At 37.0% G+C, this 24782-nt stretch overlaps 1 protein-coding gene across 7 annotated transcripts in view; it reads right to left on the bottom strand.

The window, feature by feature from the left end:
- KCNIP4 (potassium voltage-gated channel interacting protein 4) overlaps positions 1-24782 on the bottom strand; it is a 466196-nt gene that overhangs the window by 58905 nt on the left and 382509 nt on the right. The window contains exon 2 of one of the 7 annotated variants that reach the window (XM_013960002.2): positions 429-530. The exons of the other annotated variants lie outside the window; for them this stretch is intronic. Within the exon in view, the coding sequence (XP_013815456.2) occupies positions 429-530 (102 nt within the window). The remainder of the gene's footprint in view (positions 1-428; positions 531-24782) is intronic. 7 annotated transcript variants of the gene reach the window in all.

The raw sequence follows: 24782 nt of genomic DNA, 5'->3' as shown, positions 1-24782 counted from the left end.
GTTACATAGTCAAAATTTGCAGAGCCATACCTTTCCTCTCAGACCAGCACTGCTGATACAATCCTATCTATTGGACATCAAGAACACACAGACACATGCACACATGTACCCAAAAAGATACCACTCTTCAAATACATTGAGAACGAGTATTTAACTTAACCAATGAATCCCTTGTCAACTAGCTTGCAGAGCAGATGTCCCAACCCAGCAGCTCCTAACAGCAGTCCATGGCACTGGTACCTTGCCATCGTGCTGTGCACGAACAACCGTGTTATCAGCCCACAAAGCTGTTCATCACTATCTTTTAAACCTCAGTAGAGCATACAATTTCCTCAGCAGATATCTTGTCTCTCAAATGAGCAGTTAATGAAAGTATAAATTTTGACACATGCAAACCTAAAAAAAATCAAGTGAAAAATAAAACTTGCTTTGAGTAACAGGAGATGTCGTTTTGGCAGCCGAGCAGGGTAAGAGCTTCATAAGTCGCTCTTTAATGCTGCGTTTGGTACTGTTCTGAGCGTAGAGGAAACCTAAAAAATATATTACCAGGACTGTTAACATAGGCTTGAGAACAATTTCTGTACATGCTGCATAATTTATCATTATACCAGAATTCTGATGGGCAAAGGACAAGCAGATAGCAGCCATCCTGAATTGCAAAAGGCAACCAGAATTTTTGAACAGGACAACAAAATTGCTTTGTCTTTGCATCTTTCCAGCAAGAGGCATTTTTATATGTGTGCATCTCTTGAAAAGTTCTTACAACCCACTTTAAAAGACATATAAGTACCAGACTATGTATTTGAATCAAGGCAATGTAAGAGTATTTTTAAAGATTTTAATGATAAAATATTTTAAAGACTTTTAAATCTATTTAATTTCTTATTTTCTTTTTAGGTTAAATATGGGGCAAAAAAACCTCAAAGAGCTTTTTTGTTGTCCTTTCTGGAAGTCTTGTAGTTCCCCAGCTGTTTTTTTCCATATCATTCATTCAGCAGTTTTGATAACCAACTGGTACTTTTGCCTTTTCTGAATATTAAATATCAAACATGATGTGTAGCCAGTCTCTTTTCTTTACAATTTGACATTCTACATATAGAGAATTATGACTACCATTTATATATTTTCATCTTTAAATACAGACATGGCTGAAAAGTTAATGTTCATGTGCAATAAAGTAGGTAAATCATATTACCTTGAGTTACTGAGAAGGAAACTGTCACAGGAAGTGCCTGTGACATCTAACTAACCATTTTATACAAAATGGGTGACACAAGCAAGAAATCTCCTGGACAGATATTTGCTGCAAATTACAGAGTTAACCTCTGTAAACCAGTTGACTATATGATTTACTTTCCTGAAAAAGGCACTGCTCAGTGTGGACATTATGCAGCTCCTGCACTTCTCATCTCAACTGCAAATGCTCAGGCACAAGCACTGTTGTGTGACGGCTCTTGCTACAGCAGCAAGAAAGCAAAACAGAGTGGAGCAAGAAATAAAAGACACTACTGACAGTTTCAGTGCTAGGGGCACAGTCACCAGGATAACTCCGGGTTATCCCAGCTACTACACTTGTGCTGAATACTGGTATTTATGACATTAAGTAGAACAGTTTCCTGTCTGTCACCAGATCGAGAGAGGGAGAACCTATCGTCTCTAGCATTAAGTGGAGCTTGCAGGCAACCTGGAAAAATTATGTACTTTTGGGAGGAACAGAAGGAAAAAGTGAGAAGGCTTTAAAGATAATAAAGGTTGTAAATGATAGGAAAAAAATATTTACCAGCTTGTATATGAGTAAAACACTGAAAGAATTGAGATAAGAGAAATGGGGAAAAATAGGAAAGATCAGCTACAGTCTGGAAAAGTCAATCAGTTGCCAGCAGGCAAATTCTGCCTCTGAGAAAACTGCAGCTCTGGTGAATGGATTACAGAATCCAGTTTCAGCACAAGGTCAAATGGACCTAAATGAACTATTCTGGAAACTCTAAAACTTTTTAGTACAAATAATAACAATTAATACACTTATTATTTGTAGCACTCAACTGTCAGCTCAAATCATAATCACTGTGTAGATAAATGCATACAATAACAGACAATCTGTGATCTTATGGGTATCTCAAACTTCACATTTTTAGTTTGAATACAAAAACTGAGCCTTTAAACAGACACTTTCTGGTCCCAGCTGGTAGCGTCTGTGGTATTGCACTATGCTTGTACTGCAGATTTTGAGTACAAAGGAATTTTATCTTAAAGATTTTTTTCTTCATTAGTAATTATTCTAGAAAACACATTTTCTAGAAATATCTAATTCTAGCTTGTTAACTGAAGTTAAGGTTTACTAAGGTTTATTGTCCATGTATTACTTATATAATTACATGAGTCTACAACCTTTGTAATTGCTGGAGATGTGTACAGTGCTTTGCAAAACCTAAAGAGATGTATTGTTTTTGTAAAGGGTTTGAAGCCCAAAGCTTTGATTAAGCAAATAATTTTGCTTAATTTATACTCCCACAAAAGCTCACAGAATTCAATGAAAGTCATATAGGTTTTGTGGTGGTATGATCAAGGTCAAAATAAAAATGAAACAAATGGGAGAAAGTAATATCAGAGGTGTAACAGAGGAGGAGAGTATAATTTTGGTATTCCCTTTTGGCTCCTATTTTAAAATGTTTACCACAAAGAATAGAGCTGAGGTGAAGGAACTGGCTTATCTTCTCTCAGTAGAAGAAAGCAGCATGCCAGCTTAGAGCTGCCAACAGCTGCAGTGAGTTCAGTCTGTAAATCTTGCAGTCCACTCCTATGACCTTCATCAACTCTCAGCCTGATTTGTGAATATTTAGCATGAAGGACTGATGCTGTATCTGAGTAGTTTTAGAAAAACGCAGAGTTACCTGTGCTGTGATTGAAATCATGGAGACTATACATATAAGCAAACCTGTTCCCAAATATAGGGGCAGGGGACAGTGATGATGATGAAGTTCAGACACAGGGCAACAAGACAATAGATAGTAAGTGTGAAAAGCTATATATAATGTCATCATAAAAACAGGTTTTGCATATAAATAGTTAAAGGCTGTGATAGCACATAATGAAATCTTATTTTCAGTGATTTTCTCAAATCATCTGGCCAATAAGAATTCAGGGAGAATGATTTTTAATTAATCTGAATAGGCTGTAATTGTTCAATTGTATTAAATTTATTTTTAACTCAAACAACAACCTTCCCCTACACATAAATCCTAAATTCTTCCCACTTTAAAGCTCATCAGGTAATTATAATGCATATTATGGTAACAGCTTTTACTGGTTAAATAGGTTTTACTAGTTTTTCTAAACTGCTTCAACTAGTTTAGGAAAAAAAAAAAAAAAAAGCCTCTTAATATGTTTTAAAGACCTGATGTAATGTTTGTGAATTGTTCCACATCATTAGCCACCTTGTGGCCACATCCCGGAGAGCTGCAGAATAAACCTCCTTACAGTGCCCAGCACATGATTTGAGTGGGACTTACTGAGAACCTGAAAGGGCAGATGCAGACTTACCCGAGTCCTGAGCAGATGAATGGAGTATAATTCATGCATTTTACTTCCTGAGTAGTTCTACAGTTTTCAGTGTGATTTTTCATGACTAAAGTAGTATTCTGTACCCAGAAAGCATGTTGCACTCTCGGCCTGTGCTGAATCAGTGTTTAGTATGTGTTGAGACACTAACAAATGCTAATTAAGATGAAATATTGTAATCATATTTGTGAGTTCTGTAGCTATTTGCCTAATTTAAAATAGGCTGGGGAAAAAGAAGTGGCCTTTAACAACCTAAGATAGATTAAAATTGATTGCTTGCATAAAAATGGTTCCTGTCTTATTACTAGTCTTCAAAACGGCTTTTCATGAAATGGTGGAGAGTCACGAAACACCAATACACTGGTAATGATGAACTGATGCTGCTTGCTTCAAAGTGCTAGAATAGAATAATAGTAATTCTTAGTCTGCAAAGAAATATTTAGAAGCTAAGTTTTCCAAACTCTTCTTGATTTACCTTACTTAATAATTTATTAACTAGAAAGTTCACAGCCATTATCCCCAAGTCAATCACACACAAACTCCTTCACAGTCACTAAGTGTGAAGGTTCTTCATATTCATGTTAGCTAACCAGTGCTGCTTGCTCTTGCGTTTGATAATTTGTTCTTCTGCAATGAAAGTTAAGCCCTGAGACACACTTTTCCCCAGAATTCACTCTGGGGGTATCCTAGAATTCATCTCCTACTGCATCGTGGGCTACTGTCCCAAGAGGGTCTGGTACTTCACATAAAGCTCTGTAACTGGAGCGTGGCTTAGATATTCTCATATTTAGGCACTGGTGCATGGATGTGTGTGCTCAATATAGATATTAGGCATATTAGGCACACTTTAGGAACGGCTGCTATTTACCGTGACTTGTATTTTTAGCTGCATCTGACAAAGGCAGCAATGGTTTAAACCTCAGGTTTGCAGAGAGGTAAACTAGAGAACTATATTTCTACATCTTTATAAATACAGGTATAGTATGGATAGTATAATGCATACACATGACCAATACAATTGTTTTCTGAATTGCAATTTTTTAAAATTATATTTGGCCAAAATCATCCAAATCATTGTTTTGCACATGACATGGTCACTCTAGTACCACAAAGTTAACAGACTGATCCAGATCTGATGCTGCTGGTTACAAAAAAAAATACACAAAGAAGCACAGAAATTGTTCCTCATTAAATAAAAAAACAAGTAAGTATAGCCATAAAAGATTATAAAAGATAGGGAGAAAAGACCAGCTATATTATACAATCTTATGAAAAGTTACCATGTATTCCTAATGATAATTTATCTATGCCTAGGATATGCCTGTCATAATCTTTACAGATTTATTTTCTTCAAAGGTATGATCTCTCTGTTTTAGGAAGACAATACATATTGTCCTGTTGGTATAGAGACAGGACAGGCCCCCCTTGGAAGAATATCAGATTTTTGCAAGGCACAATGTCTCTCTTTCTAAGTGCTGTTTTCTTTCATTACAAATACTTTGCAGTCAGCATGAAAGCAAGGTCAGGTAGCCAGTTTTTCTTGGAATAGACTTCTGTTCAACAGATAAATCAGATTGTCAGCCTTGCACCCTGAACAAGAGCACAAGATGGACTATGACTACTGTGGCTGCCCTTGGCTTTACACCCTTTGCCCTGCACACCACCTCTGCCTACAGCAAATTCTCTCTGCTCAGAGAGGCTGCCTTCTGCCTCATTGCTACTTAGGTGACAAATTTCAATCTAGAAGAAACACTCAGGTGAGTACTTAAAAGAGCATGTTGGGCAGGCGGTCACTCCATTTTCACTCCTGTAAAACTACCTCTTTTTCACACTCCTTTTCCCTCCAAGTTTTTTATTGTTCTTTACTTTTGCTCTTTCTCAAAGTTTCTCTACTTTATTTGGCAAAGACAGCAGATGAGCCTTGTTCCACTTTTTACTCAGCAGTATTGTCCACTGACCACATCTAATGTCTTGGCAGTAGAGTCAAGCTCCCAGTAATGCTGGAATTTGTATTTTGTTCTTTTACAGGATTGTAAGCCTTCCCATGAAAACAGGAAAAATGCTTGTATTCATTCCAAATGGGATCTTTTGGGGTTAGTAAAAAACCTGAAATCCAAGCTGCTCAGGTCATTTTCCTAAATCTAATATATTGGTAGCAGGTGACGAACATTCTGAAAAACAGAAACAAAAAGCGTGAAGTCTTTTGTTGACATAATGGTTTGTGCCCAATTTCAGCTGTATGATCAAATTTCTCCCAAGGCCCTTAGGGCTGGCAGCCCCACTAAACTGTTAATGGTTCAGCACAGATGGAGAGGAGAGGGAAACAAAAATGAAGTGCAATTTTTCATATTCTTAGTTCATGACTTTTGGAAGAGAGCCAAATCAGAATATTAGTTCTTTCTATGTAGTGAACCTGGTTATGAAAAAAAATTATGTACAACATAAATATTTATAAGTCTAAGCCTCAGTTCTTTGGAAACACCTGCTGAATAACTAGAGATTTTAGAGTTGAAACGCAAATGCTGAACTGCAAACTTAACAGCCAACAGCTTCTTTAAGTAATAGACTGTTTCTAACAGACTGTTAAAACCATTGTATAGAATCAGAAGTTGTAAATTTGGTGCAACAGAAATAGATCAGCAGATGAAAGCAGGTGATGCCGAGGAACCTTTAATTACTTGTTGTTTGGAGGTTTCACTTCAGACTAGATTTAATTCCTATATTTGGTTCAAAGCTGTCTGAAAGACCTATCTTTGGTTTGGATCCTGATGTGCCTCTAGGACCGGAGCACAGCTGGTATGCCCTTAGAGCGTAGCTTCTGGTTTAGTTCCCTCCAGACAGAATCTAATTCATACGCACCAAACTGCGTTCAGAGCCAAACTGAACCCCAGGTAGGACCTGCCAAAGGATTCCTTCAAAACAGCACTGCTGCTTTAAACAAAAATGCTTCTGTAGACATAGTCAATAACTTTGTGTTCTGATACAGTATAAATGGAACATCTTTTGTCCATTTAGTTTCTTTTTGACAAAAAATTTGAAATACTTCAATATTTAACTGCTTTGTAGTGCTTTCAGGTCTTGTTTTCAGCTAGAAAATTACTAAAAAAACTATTGGAATTGCCAATGATAATTCTGTCTTTAGGATTACTTTAAATTGTATTCCAGCATCTTTTCCTTAACTATTGTGTGGAAATCCTCTCTGTTCTCTTCATCAGTTCCTACTGTCATCCAGCAACCACCTACGAGAGGCTAGGAGAGCTGAGTGTGTTCAGTCTTAAGAAGAGAAGTCCAGGAGAGACCTTATTGCTGTCTTCCACTACCTAACAGGAGAATGGAGCAAGACTCTTCTTGAAGGTGCACAGCGACACCTTATTGCACAGTGCAATAGGACAAGAGGCAAAGGACAAAACTCAGTAAGGGAAATTTTGATTAGATGTGGGGGAAAAAATTCACAGACAAGATAGTCAAACACTGGAACATGAAAGCAGAGAGAGAGAAATATTGCTGGAAAAAGACTAGAGAAGCAACAGAAAAAAAAGGATAAGTCTAGCAAAAGTGAGAGAAAGATGATGGAAAGGAGTCAAATGGGTGATACTAAATGAGCTAGAGAGTAAAAAAGAAGACTTCAATAGAGAAAGTCAAGAGGGAGGAAAAAGTATAAAAGTTACAGAGAAGGAAAGAATTAGAATAAAAAAGGAAATAGGGAGATATTCAAAATGGTGAGAGAGCTTTCAAATAGTTACTCCTCCCATACTTAGTTTCTTATCTAACTGTGTGTATGGTATATGTGAACACGTACAAAGCTGGAATCAGATATGCCCACATTTTCCAAGAAATTCCTCAGGAGCCTCTGCAAAATTGATCTACTTTATGACTTGAGTGCTGCTTGTGGTTTACTAGCAGCACTGTACAAAGGAAGCAAAAGTTACCCTATGGAAGAGAAGTTATCCCAGTGACCTTTCCCTATGGATCAGAGAATAAGGGAATTTATATGAGTAAATCATGAAATAATTATGGAAGTACATATCAAGATATTCTTGATAATCATATATCACTCAGAAATCAATCAATCATTTCTGTTGAAATGAATGAATGACTAATAGTCTTGAGATGTGCAGCCTTGGAAGTTATTCCAGGTAATATCTTCTGAGGACTACTATTTGTGTTTAAGATAATCTGGCAAATTAATCCACAACACCATCATTGTACTTTTTAGAGAAAAGTGTTTTCATACTTATTAGGAAAGTTAGATAACATAAAGAGATTCTTTTAATGAATAATTTGTGGAGTAGGTCTTGGTAGTGTTCATACTATTAGTCAATTATTCTGAGTGGAAATAATTAGCCTGCAGTGCTCTAGGCTATCATTGTAATGTATTTTTTAAATGCTTTATATGAATTCAGTTCTAATGAAAGATGTCTCACTGAGAGCTCTGAAAACTTTCACAAAATGGCAACACAAAACCAGTGCACGCTCTTCCTTTTTACTGAACTAACCCCAAGTGAGTTAACTGTGACCTAGATTGTTCAAGTGTTGTTCACTTCCAAGCCTATCAAAGTCAATAGCATATTTTCCACTGAGTTCAATAGGACTTGTCTGGAGCTTAATTCTTAAATTCTATACTATGATTGATAACATTTTTCTGCAAATTTTGGTGGTGGTTTGTGTAAAGTTCATTGTTGATGTTGGATGACAGTAACATGACACCACCTTTTTTGGGGGGGTCACCAGGACTTTATTCAGCAGTGATAGTTTTCAGTTGCTTTCCAAACGTGAGCTAAGCCACCAGTCTTGAGGTAAATTGCTCTAGGTTCCTTCAGTGATCTGTACCCTGTTTCTGCAAAGACAACATTTTTGAACCAGACAGTAACAGGGCACAACGAAGTAATGAAGAATACACTTTTGTCTTCTGTAAAGAGATTTAAGGAAGCCAAAAATAGAGCCATTCAGCAAATGCTTCATTACAAAACATTACAAAGAAGAAACAGAAGAGTATCAAGCCTTCCTCTTGATCAGCTAGCCTTAAAAACAAGTGTATCGTGTATGATGTTTACTTTTACATTTCCTTGCTGCAGAGTTGAGTTATTATAACTCACTAAATATAGTTATATGAAGTGCACTATTCCTCATATCAAAGTAGTAATAGCATGTGTTTATTTCAAAAATATTCCGGTTGCCTTAAGAATGATGCTTTTCTACATATAAGACATACTCTTGTAGCTTTTACAGCAACTTAGTGTACAGTGTCAGCTTGAAAACCACTTCTAATTATACAATAGATGACAGTTAACAAATACTAAGTTAATTAAAAAACCCTAGTATGTTGCATGATGAATTTTAGAGGCTTAGTAAGTGTGACAGATTTGCAACTATGTTGGGTATATGTGACAAATACATTCTTGTAAATCCCATCCTTTGAAGGGACCAGTGTGTAATTCATTATACAAGAAAGAGCCTGTGTTAAAAGACAGAACTTTTACTCAGTCTTCTAGTAAGAATTAATGATCCGGATAGCATTGTCCCAATATTGTCAATTTTTCACTTTCGTACTACAAGTCATAATTAAAGAAGCCACTTTGAAGCAACAAATTCTTAGTAGTGGTGTATATAAGAATTTAGCCAAGTCTCAATTCTGATAGAAAATTCATGTACAGTTTAACGGCTTATTAAAATTCAGAGAGGTCACATATTTGTGAATATATAAAATACTAAGATATACCTGAACAATTTTGAAGTAATGTTTTAAAAATTTACATTGTACAATGTACAAAGTGGTACGAATGTCTGTTTCTTAGTAAAATTGAGTCTGTGACTCAATGGCAGTACCAGAACTCTTTGAGGTGAGAGTTCCTGACTAGTCTTCTGTTCCCTGCTGCTGATTTCCATCACAATGTCACACTGGTTAAGAATAATCCTTTCTTTTGCAAACCTTTTTCTATTTCCTGATCCAGCTGACAGCACATCTCAGCAAATAATTTTGTCTGCATGGTGGGATGGTGATGTATTCTGGTGGGATGAGAATGAACTGTCAGCTTGGGAAAATGAGAACTTCCTAGGCCAGCATCACTGCCAAAGTTCCCGTAATGCTGAACCATGATCTCATTTTCTACAACACCAGTTTGGGGGGAGGGAGCAGAGTGTTATTCAATATTGAAGAAAGATTAAAAAAATTTTCTGCTAAACTAAGCCAAAGAAAGAATTTAAGGTATTCCAAGATATCTTCTAAGTTTAGAAATTGCTTTTATTGACAGTTTTGTTCATAAGTGTTTTGAAAGGCATCTAATCTATTTCAGCTGCAGGGTACAAACGCATAACAAAAACATGAAATTATTAACTAACAACAGCCTAAAAAATGTGAGATGATTATATACTGTCATGACAATGAGATTTATCTAACACACAGAATAGTTACGATAAAAATTCCAATAGTGCATTTCTGATAGTTTCTCTATGAATTACAAAATTTAAAAGGCTTGGTTAATTCACAGAGCATTATCAGGACATTTGGAGCAAACTCCTCCAGTGGACAAAACTCCTAATAAAATTAGTGCTAATATTGCTTCAACAAAGAGATATGAAATCTGGCTTATAAAGGAACTTTGAAGCTGGACTGCACAAAAACATTAGAAAAAAAATTCAGCTGATCATTGGCTTTCCATCCTGAGGTTTTGCTAACTGTTGCAAAAAGAGTAACAATCCTGAAACATAGAAGAAAGGTCACTTATTGAACAAGATTTTACACCTTTATTTTTTGGACTGCTTTTTAAAGTAGCTCTTCTCTACAAAGCAACACATGGGGGCACACACATTAGTCACAGCATTCTGATGATAATTACAAGTCTTCCCTATGGCAATTCAGACTGCAAGATGAGAGAAATAGACTGCTGCAACAGGTGGGGACGTTTGATTACATCCTACTGATTTTCTAACTACAAGTTTACCTTTTCTCTGTGGTCACAGGGCTTCTCAGTTATTAGTACTCAGTTTCCTTTCTTTTGCCTGCAGCTTCCATTTCTCCTTATAACCTTTATATTACGGTTCTGACTTGCTGTGTATTTATTGCATTCCTAGTTTTAGTGAATAATACTTCGCATACATATTGAGCAGGGAGAAATGCTTGATATTTAATTCAGTTAAAGAGCCTTTGCAGTGCTCTGTCCTGGGCTAAATGGAGCCAATTTTATTGAATTGAGCCTGACAGAGCTCTTAACTGTGAAGGAAGCAACCTATGGAAAATGTGCTGGGACTGCTGGCTGAATCCTTGTCTTTTGAGTCAGTTGCTTCCAAGCAAGTCATAATGTGTTGAAGATGATACTATATCTCTTCTTTCTCCTGCTTACTTGCTGTAAATCAGAAGAAATGCATCTGACTTCTGTACTTCAGAGATCCTGGTATAAACCAGATATAACTTACTTGCTATACATAAAATCCTTATATATTTTTTATTCTCTATTGCTAACTTTTTTTTTCCATTTAGTGTTTAAAATTTTCAGCTTAGCCAGAATCATATAACCATGTGAGCTAACACACAGCAGTTTGTGTGAAAAGAAATGACCAAAGGAAAGTCAATTTACAAGTGCATACGTATGGTAGAGATGGAGTAGGCAGGAAGATCACTGGGTATTGCTGTCTCGTAATGCTAGCACATAGGAAGCAACAAGAAGCAAGCTTCCAATAGAGGAACTCTCTACCCGCAAGGTCCTATGATTAATAAAAAATGTATCTGAAGAATCCCAGTAGAGCAAAGATTCTTGATTTCTGAGTTCTTGCCAGGGCAAATGTAATCAGTTCAGTGCAATTCTACCGGAAATTTGACAAACTGCACTCTTGCCATACCACAATAAATTGCCCCAGTGGGTACAGTTGCTTAGCAGGCCTAAAAGCAAGCTAATCCACTTACTATTTTCTTTTACAGAGGCCCTGAGAGTATTTTTTTTCTTTCTTTTTCTTTCTTTCTTTCTTTCTTTCTTTCTTTCTTTTTCAGACCACTTTCACTGTTAGCTCCAATTAAATAATAAAATACCTTGGACTTTATTATTAATACAGTTCAGCAATTGTCCTCACACTGCTCTCGTTTCTTCTAATAGCCCATTCACATATGGATCTCAACCATCTTGGGCACTCTAGGAAATTGTTGCCAGGAATAAATTGAAATTCCTTTGGAGTTCCTAAGACTTCTTGGAATTCTTTGTTTCCCAGGGGAACACAAAGAAGCCATGTAATAAAGAAAGCAGTGATTTCACTTTGTTTCTTTAGAGTCCTCACAACATGCTTTACTTTCTTCAGATTAAAAGCCACAGTTAACCCTTTAAACTGTGAAATATAGAGACTCAGCAATAACTCCAGGACAGTGGAAATAAGGCAGACACAATAAAGTAGAGAAATAACAGAACTCATCATTGTGTATTCTTACAGGTGTACACATGTAAGAGCATGAGTTTTGTTATTTCTTCTCTTTTTTCTGTATCTCATTCATAATGAGTTCTGTTATTTCTCTACATGCACAAACCCAAATAGCACAGCTGTCTAATGTGAGCTACTACAGACAGCAGCCTTACAGTACAAAATGCTATCTGCAAAACTAACCCTTTTTTATTGCTCAGTTTTAAATCAAGTGAGCAGACAGTGATATAACCATTATATATGGATAAATATATATGGTTATATAAACTCTCATAAAAATATGTGTGATACTAAAGAATCCAGAATGACTACGTATATTTTGCAACATTTACATGTTTAAATGATACACTTTCAATGTAAGACACAATCAAATAAACATTAAATGTAGATATTCAAAGCTGTAGCAGTTTCTTAAAAAGAACCAAACAAAATGAAAAATTTGTACAGCCTTCGGCATACAAGTGTCACCTTATACATGAATAAAGCACTCAAGTTTTCTGATCTAAAGTAAATCCAAGAAGGAGAAAAAGGAATCCATTTCTTATTACTCACTTTAGCTGTTCATGCACTAAATTAAAAAATAATAATTTGTTTATAAGAAGGCTACCAGATGCCAAATGGCTAGACAGAGAAAACATCCTGATAGTTATTTAAAACCATGGAAGCAACATAATGGTAACAGTAAAGTGTTCAATTTGCTGTCTTTTTCACATGTGGAATTTAACTCTAAGAAGTATCTGAATATAATAAATAGTTCACTGTAGGTCTTATTTTATATACAGTATAATGTTATTTCAACTCAGTGGAATAAACATTTAATCCAATTGAACAAAATCCATATTCAAGAAGATAACTACGTAATTATAGGTCTTTTGATTTGATGTTCTATACTGGTAGATAGTCATCAAACTACAGTTAATTATTATTTTGGAACACTGATAGACATAGTGCAAACCAGTAATACAGAAGTTCCCAAGCTTTCCCACCTTGTGAGCCAATAAAGAAAGTGATAAGATAGCAGATATTATCGATCTATGCAGCTGGGATAAAATAGATGAGATGTGGGATTTCTTTTAGAAATGAACTAAAAGAGAAAGAAATGGTTTGGCAAACCAGAGCAAAGGAACTGCACTGTAGATTAGGTCACTTGTAAACATGTACGGGGTACAAAAGATACACTTTGGAAGAAGTGCATTCAGGCTTGTGAGAGTTGTTAAAAGCTGGAAAACAGAATCACAGAATCACAGAATCGCTGAGGTTGGAAGGGACCTCTGGAGATCATCTAGTCCAACCCCCCTGCTCAAGCAGGGTCACCTAGAGCACGTTGTACAGGATCGCGTCCAGGCAGGCTTTGAATATCTCCAGAGAAGGAGACTCCACCACCTCTCTGGGCAACCTGTTCCAGTGCTCTGTCACCCTCACAGTGAAAAAGTTTTTCCTCATGTTCAGATGGAACTGCCTGTGTTTCAGTTTGTGCCCGTTGCCTCGTGTCCTGTCACTAGGCACCACTGAAAAGAGTCTGGTCCCATCCTCTCGACACCCTCCCTTCAGATACTTGTACACGTTGATAAGATCTCCTCTCAGCCTTCTCTTCTCCAGGCTAAACAGGCCCAGCTCTCTCAGTCTTTCCTCATAAGAGAGATGCTCCAGTCCCCTAATCATCTTTGTAGCCCTTCGCTGGACTTGCTCCAGTAGTGCCACATCCCTCTTGTACTGGGGAGCCCAGAACTGGACGCAGTACTCCAGATGTGGCCTCACCAGGGCTGAGTAGAGGGGGAGAATCACCTCCCTCGACCTGCTGGCAACACTCTTCCTGATGCACCCCAGGATACCATTGGCCTTCTTGGCCACAAGGGCACACTGCTGCCTCATGCTTAACTTGGTGTCCACCAGCACTCCCAGGTCCTTCTCTTCAGAGCTGCTTTCCAGCAGGTCAACCCCCAACCTGTACTGGTGCCGGGGGTTATTCCTCCCCAGGTGCAGGACCCTGCACTTGCCTTTGTTGGACTTCATGAGGTTCCTCTCCGCCCACCTCTCCAGCCTGTCCAGGTCTCTCTGAATGGCAGCACAGCCCTCTGGTGTATTGGCCACTCCTCCCAGTTTTGTATCGTCAGCAAACTGGCTGAGGGTGCACTCTGTGCCTTCATCCAGGTCATTGATGAAGAAGCTGAACAAGACTGGACCCAGGACTGACCCCTGGGGGACACCGCTAGCTACAGGCCTCCAACTAGACTCCGCGCCGCTGAGCACAACTCTCTGAGCTCTGCCATTCAGCCAGGTCTCAATCCACCTCACCGTCCACTCATCTAGCCCACACTTCCTGAGCTTGTCTATGAGGATGTTATGGGAGGCAGTGTCGAAAGCCTTGCTGAAGTCAAGGTAGACAACATCCACTGCTCTCCCCTCATCTACCCAGCCAGTCATTCCATCACAGAAGGCTATCAGATTGGTTAAGCATGATTTCCCCTTGGTGAAGCCATGCTGACTACTCCTGATCACCACCTTTTCCTCCACATGCTTGGAGATGGCCTCCAGGATGAGCTGCTCCATCACCTTTCCAGGGATGGAGGTGAGGCTGACTGGCCTGTAGTTCCCTGGGTCCTCCTTCTTGCCCTTTTTGAAGACTGCGGTGACATTGGCTTTCTTCCAGTCCTCAGGCACCTCTCCTGTTCTCCATGACCTTTCAAAGATGATGGAGAGTGGCCTAGCAATAACATCCGCCAGCTCCCTCAGCACTCGTGGGTGCATCCCATTGGGGCCCATGGATTTGTGGGTGTCAAGTTTGCTTAAGTGATCTCTAACCTGATCCTCCTCGACCAAGGGAAAGTCTTCCTTTCTCCAGGCTTTCTCTCTTGCCTCCAGGCTCTGGGGTTCCTGAGGGCTGGCCTGAGCAGTAAAGACTGAAGCAAAGGCAGCATTCAGTAACTCTGCCTTCTCTGCATCCTTCGTCACCAGGGCACCCACCCCATTCAGCAAAGGCCCCACATTTTCCCTAGTCTTCCTCTTGCTACTGATGTATTTGAAGAAGCCCTTCTTGTTGTCCTTGACATCTCTTGCCAGATTTAATTCCAAACAGGCCTTAGCCTTCCTCAGCGCATCCCTGCATACTCTGACAATGTTCCTATATTCCTCCCAAAACAGAATTAAAGCAATAAGAGAATAGACTGGAAAGTATTTGCAAGGAAAATATCCTTCATTTCCATGTGTTGTCAAAATTGTATATATCAGAGTTCATATTACAAGACACTACTGATCCTTACAGGAGCACCAGTAATTTTCTCTTTATGTAACAGAAAGTAAAAGAAGAGCGATATCAACTTAGTTACATAATATGCACTGAAAGAAACTGTAGCAAGGGGAGGGTCTGATTTTAATTCCTTTTGAAAAGCCAATTCATCAAATTTTATTCACAGACAGAACAAATTTAAAAGAGAAACCTAGGATGAATTAGAGTTCCTCGTCACTAATACCGAAGAATGCTCCTGATTCAGACATTAACTTGCCAATTATGAATTTTTTTACAAAAGTTTCCATATGTTCTTGTAACAGGCTGCGCTAGAACAGCCTTTCTCTGTACCTGGCTTTATCTATTTTTTAAAGAAAAGAACCCTATTAAGCATCTCTTTTGAAATGAAAAAAAACCATAGTAAAACAGACATAAAAAACCAGCTGTTTTTTTCTAAAGAATACTTAATTCAACTGGTTTCAAAGATCTGCTAAGAGATACACAGTGAATAAACTGTTGCTGGAGACCAAAGGAACTAGCGCACTGACAAAAATTAAATTTGTTTATAAAAGAGGAGTAGTAGTTTCAGGTATTATTTCTAATATGAGTTTCTAAAGACATTTCTTGTGATTTACATGTGCATTCTCTTACTTTAATAAGAATTAAATCTCCCCTCTGCTGGTTCTGGTGTTCTCAGAAACAAAGGAAAAGCAATAAAAGTAGTAATACAAAACCACAGAGTAAACATACTGAAAGAGTTAAAATATTACCTTCAACAAAACAAGCAGTATTTTCTATATATAAATGTGATGTTTAAATTGATGCTGCTGCTCTAAATGTAGGGTGTCATACCAGGAATGTTTACTTGAAAACCTGATTGTGTCAATAGGACAGAAACCTCCTAGAAAATGTGTGTTTTGCTGACTTGTGTTGCAAGGCAGCTTATTAGCCAGCTCAGAAGAGAAAAATAGCACACTTTCTTTCATTTTTCTAACAGATCAGTCAGGGTTCAGGAAAAAAACATCCAGGGAATCAACACTCAACAGTCAGAGGCTTCTAAGAGAAGTCAAGCCTGTTTGAATGGCTACAGTTTACTAGACAGCGATAGGGTCAGGCATGTGTCATTTTGTCTGCAATAGTGCATGAAGAAAATTGGGGTCCTGAAACTTTAGGACGTTCCTGAGGTTCAGGAAATGAGCCATTGTAAGAATTTCGTTTAAGAGATCTTCTTCTAATAAAAGAAATTGAAATCAGTCACCTTATGATTGATTGAGAAAAATAGTTACCCAGTTAAACATATTTTGGTTATGAAGCTGGTTGGAATAAATAACCCAAGTTAGCTGTATTAGTGTATTAAGCTTTTTCTTAATAAACACTGTAGGGTTTTGGTATTTCTTTTGCTTGAGCAATTTAACAATAGTTATGTTTGGTGTTTTTTTCAAAGCATCACTCCTGTTTATAGTTACTGATTTTTAGCAGCTCTTTACACTCTTTAATCCCTGTAGACAAAAACTGTAATGCTTTTGCTGTCTCAAGCACTAGTCTTGGATTAACTTTACATATTTGCTAAGGCTAAAAAAAAAAATGAAAGGAGAGAACAGGATAACAAGCACTGAGAAAGAAGCCTGGTCACCCATCAACCAGTGTTGCAGAATCAATAGTCACTTTACTACAGCACTTTATTACTGTGTAGCTTACTGAGTTCTTGAAATCAATCCTGCTTACTTTTCACAGTGCAAAATACCGCAAATCAGTGTCCACCGTTTTTCTTTCTTTCCTTGAGTAACCAGTGACAAAACTGTTACAGCAATTAACTTGGAAGTAAATCTCATTATTCAGCACACATATGTGCTTAGACATGTTAACAAAATATTACTGAAACTGTTTACACTAATGTGGTTTATTTTGGAGACCGAGCTGGTAGACCTGAGAGGACAATAATCTCCCCAGAGTGGCAAATGGCTTGAAAAAGCCTTGGATAATAATCTCTCCTGCTGGCAAAGCTGTAGCTGGAAGTGACTGAGCCTTTAAGGTCCCACTGATGTCAGGGTTGTTATAGTTTCTTTTGTCAGACAGGATAACTATCTATCTGATAAAATTAAAATAAATACATACACATTAGCAGATAGAAAACACACAATCTGATATAAACAAGTGTTTACATTCATATACAGAAAATCAATTCCTAATTGCTCTCCAGCTCTGAATCAACCATTGCTTGAAGCTGTTCTGTTCAAAGGAAATTTAGTTTTTAATCATGGCTACAAGGAAAACATATCAAAGAAATGGAAGCATATTTTCCACTGAAACCTTTGTTTCTGTGTTTTTTCTAAGTTGGAATGTTATTTTTCTAAGTGTAATTTTTATAAGCTGTTCTTCAAAATATTTCTATTTATTAAGAATATTCACCTGGGGAGTTAATCATGATAGACTTTTCTCAGACCTTATTTATTACTGTTTTTATGTATTCTCTATACAAATCTGTGGGACTAGCATATCTGATTTAGCATTTTATGTTTTCTTCTCATCCCCTCTACTCATGCAATGATGCTGCTAAACAAGATGCTGCACAACTTTTATCAAAATCTCTCCTTAACTGTCTTTAGCCTATAATTCCCACTAACTGCATTCATAATAAGAACAAAACAAAAAAAAAATGTAATTTTCTCCCCTCAGACCTCCTTGTTAAAGCCTTCTCGATTGTGAGCTCTTTCAGATGGGCAGAAACTATCGTTGTGCCTTAAATACTGCAGAACTCATTGCAGCTGAATAAATAAAATGTTAACAATTACTCAGTTAAAATTGACTTCACTGAATAGTGTATTTAAAAAGGCTTGTCTCTATTATTAAAGAGCTTCTTTAAGAAAATGGTTCAAACTGATAATATTGTCATTCTAACCAATGTCTGAAATTCTTTAAAAATAGTAATGTAAGAGAGAGAATTCTAGCCAAAGGGTTATAGCTTATCCTAGAGATTAGGGTTATGCCTTGTTATGATTTGTTACAACAGAGGCCTAAGCTTCCTAAAATAATCTTTTGAAATACTGTAAGAATCTAATTTGTTGAAATCCCATTTTGTTTAAAGTTTGCAAGACTGGTCCATAATTGCCATGAGTTTACTGAGGACACACGCATGAGTAAATGACAGCCTGCACGTATCACGCATGGGTCCTATCCCTGAGATTTTGTCTCACATGAGCACTAAGTCCAAGAGCATAAAGTGAGCACCACCACCAGCACCAAGGGGGGAAATTGGAGGCATTCTGCTGTAGCCTTAGAGTCCCGAAGAGCACATTTGCGTTCTCCAGAAACAGCGTCTGATGTCCTTCTGTAGATTAGAGGTGATTATACTTGATCAAAACAGTCAGATTCCCCTAGAACACTTAGGATAAAGCTGGCTGAAAGGGTCAGATTTGGACAGAATGGGGCTAAGCAAGATAAAAAGTAAAGGCTCTATATACAACTTTGTACCTTCAAGGAAGTGCCTTGAATCAATTAAGTCTTCAGTTCTGAATTTAAAGTTTCTGAGAATCCTACCTTCAATACTCATCATGCTGTACACTAGTGTCATTTAATCAAGGAAGTTTTCTGAATGGAACTAGCAACTAAATGATATGAAAAAAGTCAAAGAAAATGTGGCTTTATAGGTTAAACACTATCCTGGATTATTGCCTGATATTTCATGAGGAGCTTGTGCAAAATGATTTAAAGAACATGGAAAATATAATCATACTTTCTCTTTTAAGAAGTAAACAAGTCCTTCAATTTTATAAATTCAATATTATACGTCGCAGAAATATAGTCTAATGTGACACTGCTACAATTAATAGCAAAAAAAAGAGAGTGGCAATATCACAAGTTTAAGATGTGTTTAACTTCAAACACTGATATTTTCAAACCTAATATGCTGAATGACAAAAGCATAACTTATTCTGGGCAAAGTTAGACTTTAAGGACTGTTAACCTACTTGAGTGGTGAGTATGCTGAGTAAGACAGCAAAGCCCTAAAATGTATAGGTTTTGCTGGATTGGAGGCAGAATGCATATCACCTTTCAGGGTTGTTCTTAAGTATAAAAGCCATAAATATGATAAAGAACAAGACCTTGAAGGTATCTCCTTTGTAATGTTTAGGTTTCCCTTTGCAAAATGTGGATTCCTTCCTGCACAAGAATGTAAGAAAACTTAGATGTTAGTTAACAGTTTTATGATTACAGAAGTAAGTTTCTTGGGAACTTTACAGCAGCAATATCATTACAGGTATACACAGAAAATGGCTTGGAACTGGTAAATCAATTGACTTGCCATTCCTATTTTCTTTTATTTGTATTTTAATAAATCACCTTATCAATTGCATTTTCAATCTTCATTTTCTACAAAGTGAACAGGGCTCTTAGATAATTTTGCATCTGGGACACCGTTTTCATTTTAACCTTAAAAGAGAAAAGAAACTCATCAGCAAAAATATGCGAGAAACTCAGGCCTGTTAGATTTTATATTCTCTACGCTGTTCCTAATCAACTGATCCTTACTCTAATAGCAGTTCAGAGGAAAGAGAACATATATCCTTGCTCTTTATCTCTTTATACATCTACAGACAGACACTAAAATCCATTGCTAGTGACTGCGATTCTGGTCTTGTTCAAATGTTCTTCATTATATTTAAATGTTAAAACAAAGAGAAGTTAAGAGGATCTTTTGTAAGAAATTTTATCAGTTCTAATGAAATGTAACAGAAAGAGCACATTAGAATAGCTACTAGAGCTAAAATTGCTTCCAGATCCCAAATCCAGGGGCAGATTTGCTGGGATATCTAAAAGGCTATCCTTTTCCACCACTGCTGGCTATTTGGAATATTCTGTGTTGTGATGATGGAGAAATTGCCCATCTAGCCCCTTCTTTATGAAGGCTGCATCTAGTCCAATATTCAAAACTGTCTGCTTTTGTGTTCAGTAAAACCTATTGTGCAATAAAAACCACAGCAATAAAAGCTGTTACCTTTATTTCTCTTTACCAAGTGTTACAGCCAAAATCAAGCAAAGAAAAAACTATGGGCTGGACCCAAATAGGGATTTAGGCTCTTCTCCAAGGTGCCTACATTTGAAGCACTGGACTGCTTAAATTTGAAAGACCTATGTACTTTTGGAAGATCTTCCCTGACTAGCTAAAATACTGATTGTTTTAACAGACAGAATATCAAATTATCCTAAATTATGTGATTAAAAATGCCAAAATGAGACTCTAATAGTCTTTGAACCCTTTATAATTTTTTCCCTTTCAGATTGCTATTTGGTGTTTTCTATTACAGCTGAATTCCTTTCAATAAGGATCACTTTAATGATCTGAAAATGTGCCACAGGGAACATTTGATTAAAATGTATAATATTGAGGAACAAGGATTCATCAGTAATCATACATTTATAATACTGATGGTAGATGAAATTGTTTCTATCATTTTCCAGCAAGCAACATGCTCTCCAAGAACATTCAATTATATGGTCAGAAACTATGTGGAAGAGCATACTGAAGGGATCTTTAGTCTGGCTGAAAGCATTGTTTTATTTTCAAATTTGATGTTTCTTACAAAAATATTAACAATTTTGCGAAAGAATATTCTGGCTTGTATTCTATTACACGTACATATTCATAAAGAGTGAGGTATCTTCACTGACATCAGTGAATTTACATCAGTTGGATATCACTATTGCAAATCATTGCCTGTGTAATAAAAATGAATGGAACTACTCAGTCTGTATACCTGAGTATCAGAAACAATAGAATTGTTACTCATTATAGCTCATAACAGTTTGAATCTGCACAAAAAATGTGAGAAACAGGCACTGGGCAGATATGAACCACTTTAATTGCATTGAAGTCACTGAGGTTATGCTGGTTTGGATTTTGCTTGGTAAAAATGCAATAATAATACAAAATTGGATCTAGAAAAGTACAGGACTATTGAGTAGGGGGTGAAAATTACATTCCAAAATGTGGAAAATAGCATTTTCATAGTAGCAACTTTATCTTAGCTGCTAATTTATGCTGATCATAAAGTTTGTTATAAATTTTCATTTAATATCACTTATTAAGAAGCAAATTCATTTGCATCTTTATATAAATAATAAAGATGGCATTTTCTTGCAGTATTTCAGTTAAAAATGCTGATAGAGCAAAGCCACAAACAAGTCCAATATTCCCATCTAGTCATTAATATTGTAAATACCTTGTGCTGAGCTTACTGATGACTGATACCAAAAGCAGGAGGAAAATACATCACTACCTATAGAGCATAAATGGCTGAGTTTGCTTTGATTAGAAGGCTTTTCTACATAAAACCACATCTGTTCCAAATGATCATTTCCCAATCCCCGCAAGCTGCATGTCCTCACGGGTAGTAAAATTAAAATAACTGTTCAAGCAATTGTTTGGGAAGAACTGGAAGCACTTTGGAGACAGGATTAGAATTCAGAAAGATCCTGACAAATCAGAAAAATAATTTCAACCCCCTGACAATGCAGTTCAGTCAAGACAAGTGCAAAGTCCTCACCAAGGAAAGAATGACTTGGCTAAGTTAGTTAAGTCTCAGATACGGATCTATGTCTGCATTAGGGTACCATTTTTCAAGGACATGGATCAATTGAAGTAAGTTCAGAGATGAACATCAAGAATCAAAATGAGTCTATAAGAAAAGACTAGAAAAAACAGGGTGGTTTGGTCTAGGGAGAAGACGACTGAAGGGAGACAACGTGATGGTCTCCAGTATGTGCAACATTGCCACAAAGAGAAAAAGAATCTTTTAATGTTCATTGGGTAACAGACAATAAGTAATAAGTTTCAGAAGAGATTTATATGAAATGTTTGGAAATCCATCCTAATGTAATCAGTCATATTTTCTAGGGATGTTATAGGCTCACAACTGCTTAGAGTTGTTTCAAAACATTTGTTGGAAATAGTTTAAGGTTTAGGGCTAAGCAACAGACTAAATGACTGCCTGGCAATCTTCCCAGCATCATATTTATGTTTTGATGAAAAATGACTATGCTCTAAGAAAGGCAAATAATGCCTCATAAACTAAAAGTCTCTTTCTCTAAATACAGCTTATCCAGGATCTTCAGTTGGATCAAATGTTACTTTAGAATGTGATGTCTTTGAGGGAAGGATTGAGTATCTCCTTGAGTCTGTGATATATTTACCATAGCAGCTGTCAAAAAGAAAGTAACAATACCAATTACCCTGGTCCTGAAGAGGCTTTAATCTCCATACTCATATATTACTAGAAGAAAGCTCTCTGACCAGAAAAATGCAAATACAAGTTCCTGAAGATGGATTATTTCCATCATCTTCCCCTTCTGATACTTGGATACTGAGTTCTGAGTATTTAGTATTCCAGTACGTTAGTCATTAGTAAACATTTATCAAAAATGCTTTATCAAGTTCAGACAGGAATGCTATGGGATATACTATAAATTTAAATAAGATAAAAAGATTTCTAATTTTACAAACACACAGATCTCATGAATCATGTCAACCTTCACCAACATCAAATAATTTATTACCTGAATGTAATCTGACTAATGCTTGCTTAAAGATCTGGTCACTAACAGCCTCCTTTTAAATCAAAGTCTTTCACATTTTCTTTCTCCTGTGTGGTCTCTTCCTAATCAGCACCAGAAAACTATTTAACAATGGCCAAAATAAAGACAAAAAAGATACATTTGGGTAGTTTTGTTTTAAAAGTCTGTATATTATTTTCCTCAATATGCATTTCTGTGCTTCTATAAGCAATAATCATAAAAGAAAAATCTAGGTAGGAATCAAAATTACCTTGAAGTTTAATGAAGCAAAAGATCTGTGTACAAGATCAAGTGCACAGTTTCAATTATTAAATTACATTCCTTCTGGCTTGTAGGAACATAAATGCCAGCATCCTTTAGGGTAACCGATGGAGAAAGCAATTATTTACTGGTGTTTGAGTTTTCTAATATTTCTCTTCAGCACTTAGAAAATCTCATTTCCTGCGAACAGGGCTTATGTTATCATCCATCACATCACCTTTTGTGCTGGCTCCTCACTAATATTGCTCATAACAGCTTTGACTCATAAGATGACTGTGGTCATATCCAAGAGAAGAGGCCTGGACCCAAATCAAAACAGATACTAGTCGAACAGTGTATGTTAGCGCAGTACCGGCGACAAACAGCAAGCTTTCTCTTTTCAATCCTCCTCCCCTGATTTTCATGAAAGATCTTCTTTATCTAATTTGCAGCGGTCCTGGAGTATAGCCCAACTACTGTCACCAGACTGTATTATAATTATCTTAACAACACCAGAAGCTGGATGAAAGTAGCTGTCAACTGAATTCTAAAATCACCCAGTTATTCGATTTTGGGGGCCATATAGTGAAAGGCATGCAGCAGCAGTCTGCCGTGTACAGTCACTGGTAGGCAGGCGCATTAGCTTTTCAGAAGTCTTTCTACACATCTTTTGCAACACAAACGCAGGTATGTCAATACTGAGATCTGAATGGCTGAGCCTGGAATACTTAGAAGCACACATGCAAAACTGAGAAATATGAAAATGGCAGGAGTACAAAATGCATGCAAGCCTACTCAATTCCTCTTAGTTCTGAAAGATAAACAAAGTTACACAGCAAGTTAATTGCACCAAAAAGGCATTCAAAGTACCATTATCACTTGTTCAGCACAAGTTGGCAGAATAACATGCTGCTTCCAGATAGCAGAAAATAATACGCAAAGATTGTCTGCTTTGGTTGTGGTTTTGGTTTGTTTTCAGCTCATTGAAAATTATATTACAGTCAAAGTTACAAAATGCTTTAAAACCAAATTGCTACAAAATGCAAAATATATTTTTAAACAATTATTGATTCAAAAGATTCTGATTCTGAAACCTGGGCAACTATTAGGTTGTCAGCCACAGAAGATATTTCAGAATACTGGGATAAATCTCTTATACAGTTCAGTAAGAGATTTAAATGTCTCAAACTGGTCATCTTAGAAGTGCGTATTCTGAGAAAAAGAGCTTCCTGGAGCTGGTCAATAGCAAAGCTGCAGGCTATTTCTGCAGGTATTTCTGACTTTTTTGGAACATAAGCATTCGGCTTTGTGTTAAACTACCGGGTTGACATGCCTAAAATTCTTTGTGCTCAGAAAGCAGTCATTATCATTAACAAATGATATGTCAAAATAGGCTTGAAATGTTCAAAAAGATGCTTGACCACAGGACATGGAGAATGCCAGACTCTGTGAAAACCGAATACAGGCAGAATTTCTGTCACCTTTTTACTCACTCCTTCACCTCAGGTTAAGGTCCACATTCACAATAATCATTCTCCAGCCTTTCATGCCTGAGAAACCCTATGCATTAAAGAATCCCTACCTAAAAGATATTAGATGGGGCTTCTTATAGTACCTGCAGTGATTTCAGCAAAGCTCTAGACCTGATTCCTGGGTTCTTAAAACTTTTTTTGTGAAGTCTCCTCTTAGTCTCCCTCTACACAGCTCAGCTTTGCAAATATTCATTCCAGCTGTCTGAGTGGCGCTGGATCCTTCTCTAATATAAGAAATACTACTGATTTCT

This window comes from Apteryx mantelli, chromosome 5, assembly GCF_036417845.1.
Source record: "Apteryx mantelli isolate bAptMan1 chromosome 5, bAptMan1.hap1, whole genome shotgun sequence".
Lineage (NCBI taxonomy): Eukaryota > Metazoa > Chordata > Aves > Apterygiformes > Apterygidae > Apteryx > Apteryx mantelli.
Note: the sequence above shows the minus strand (reverse complement) of the source record. Positions and strands in the feature narration are given on the sequence as shown.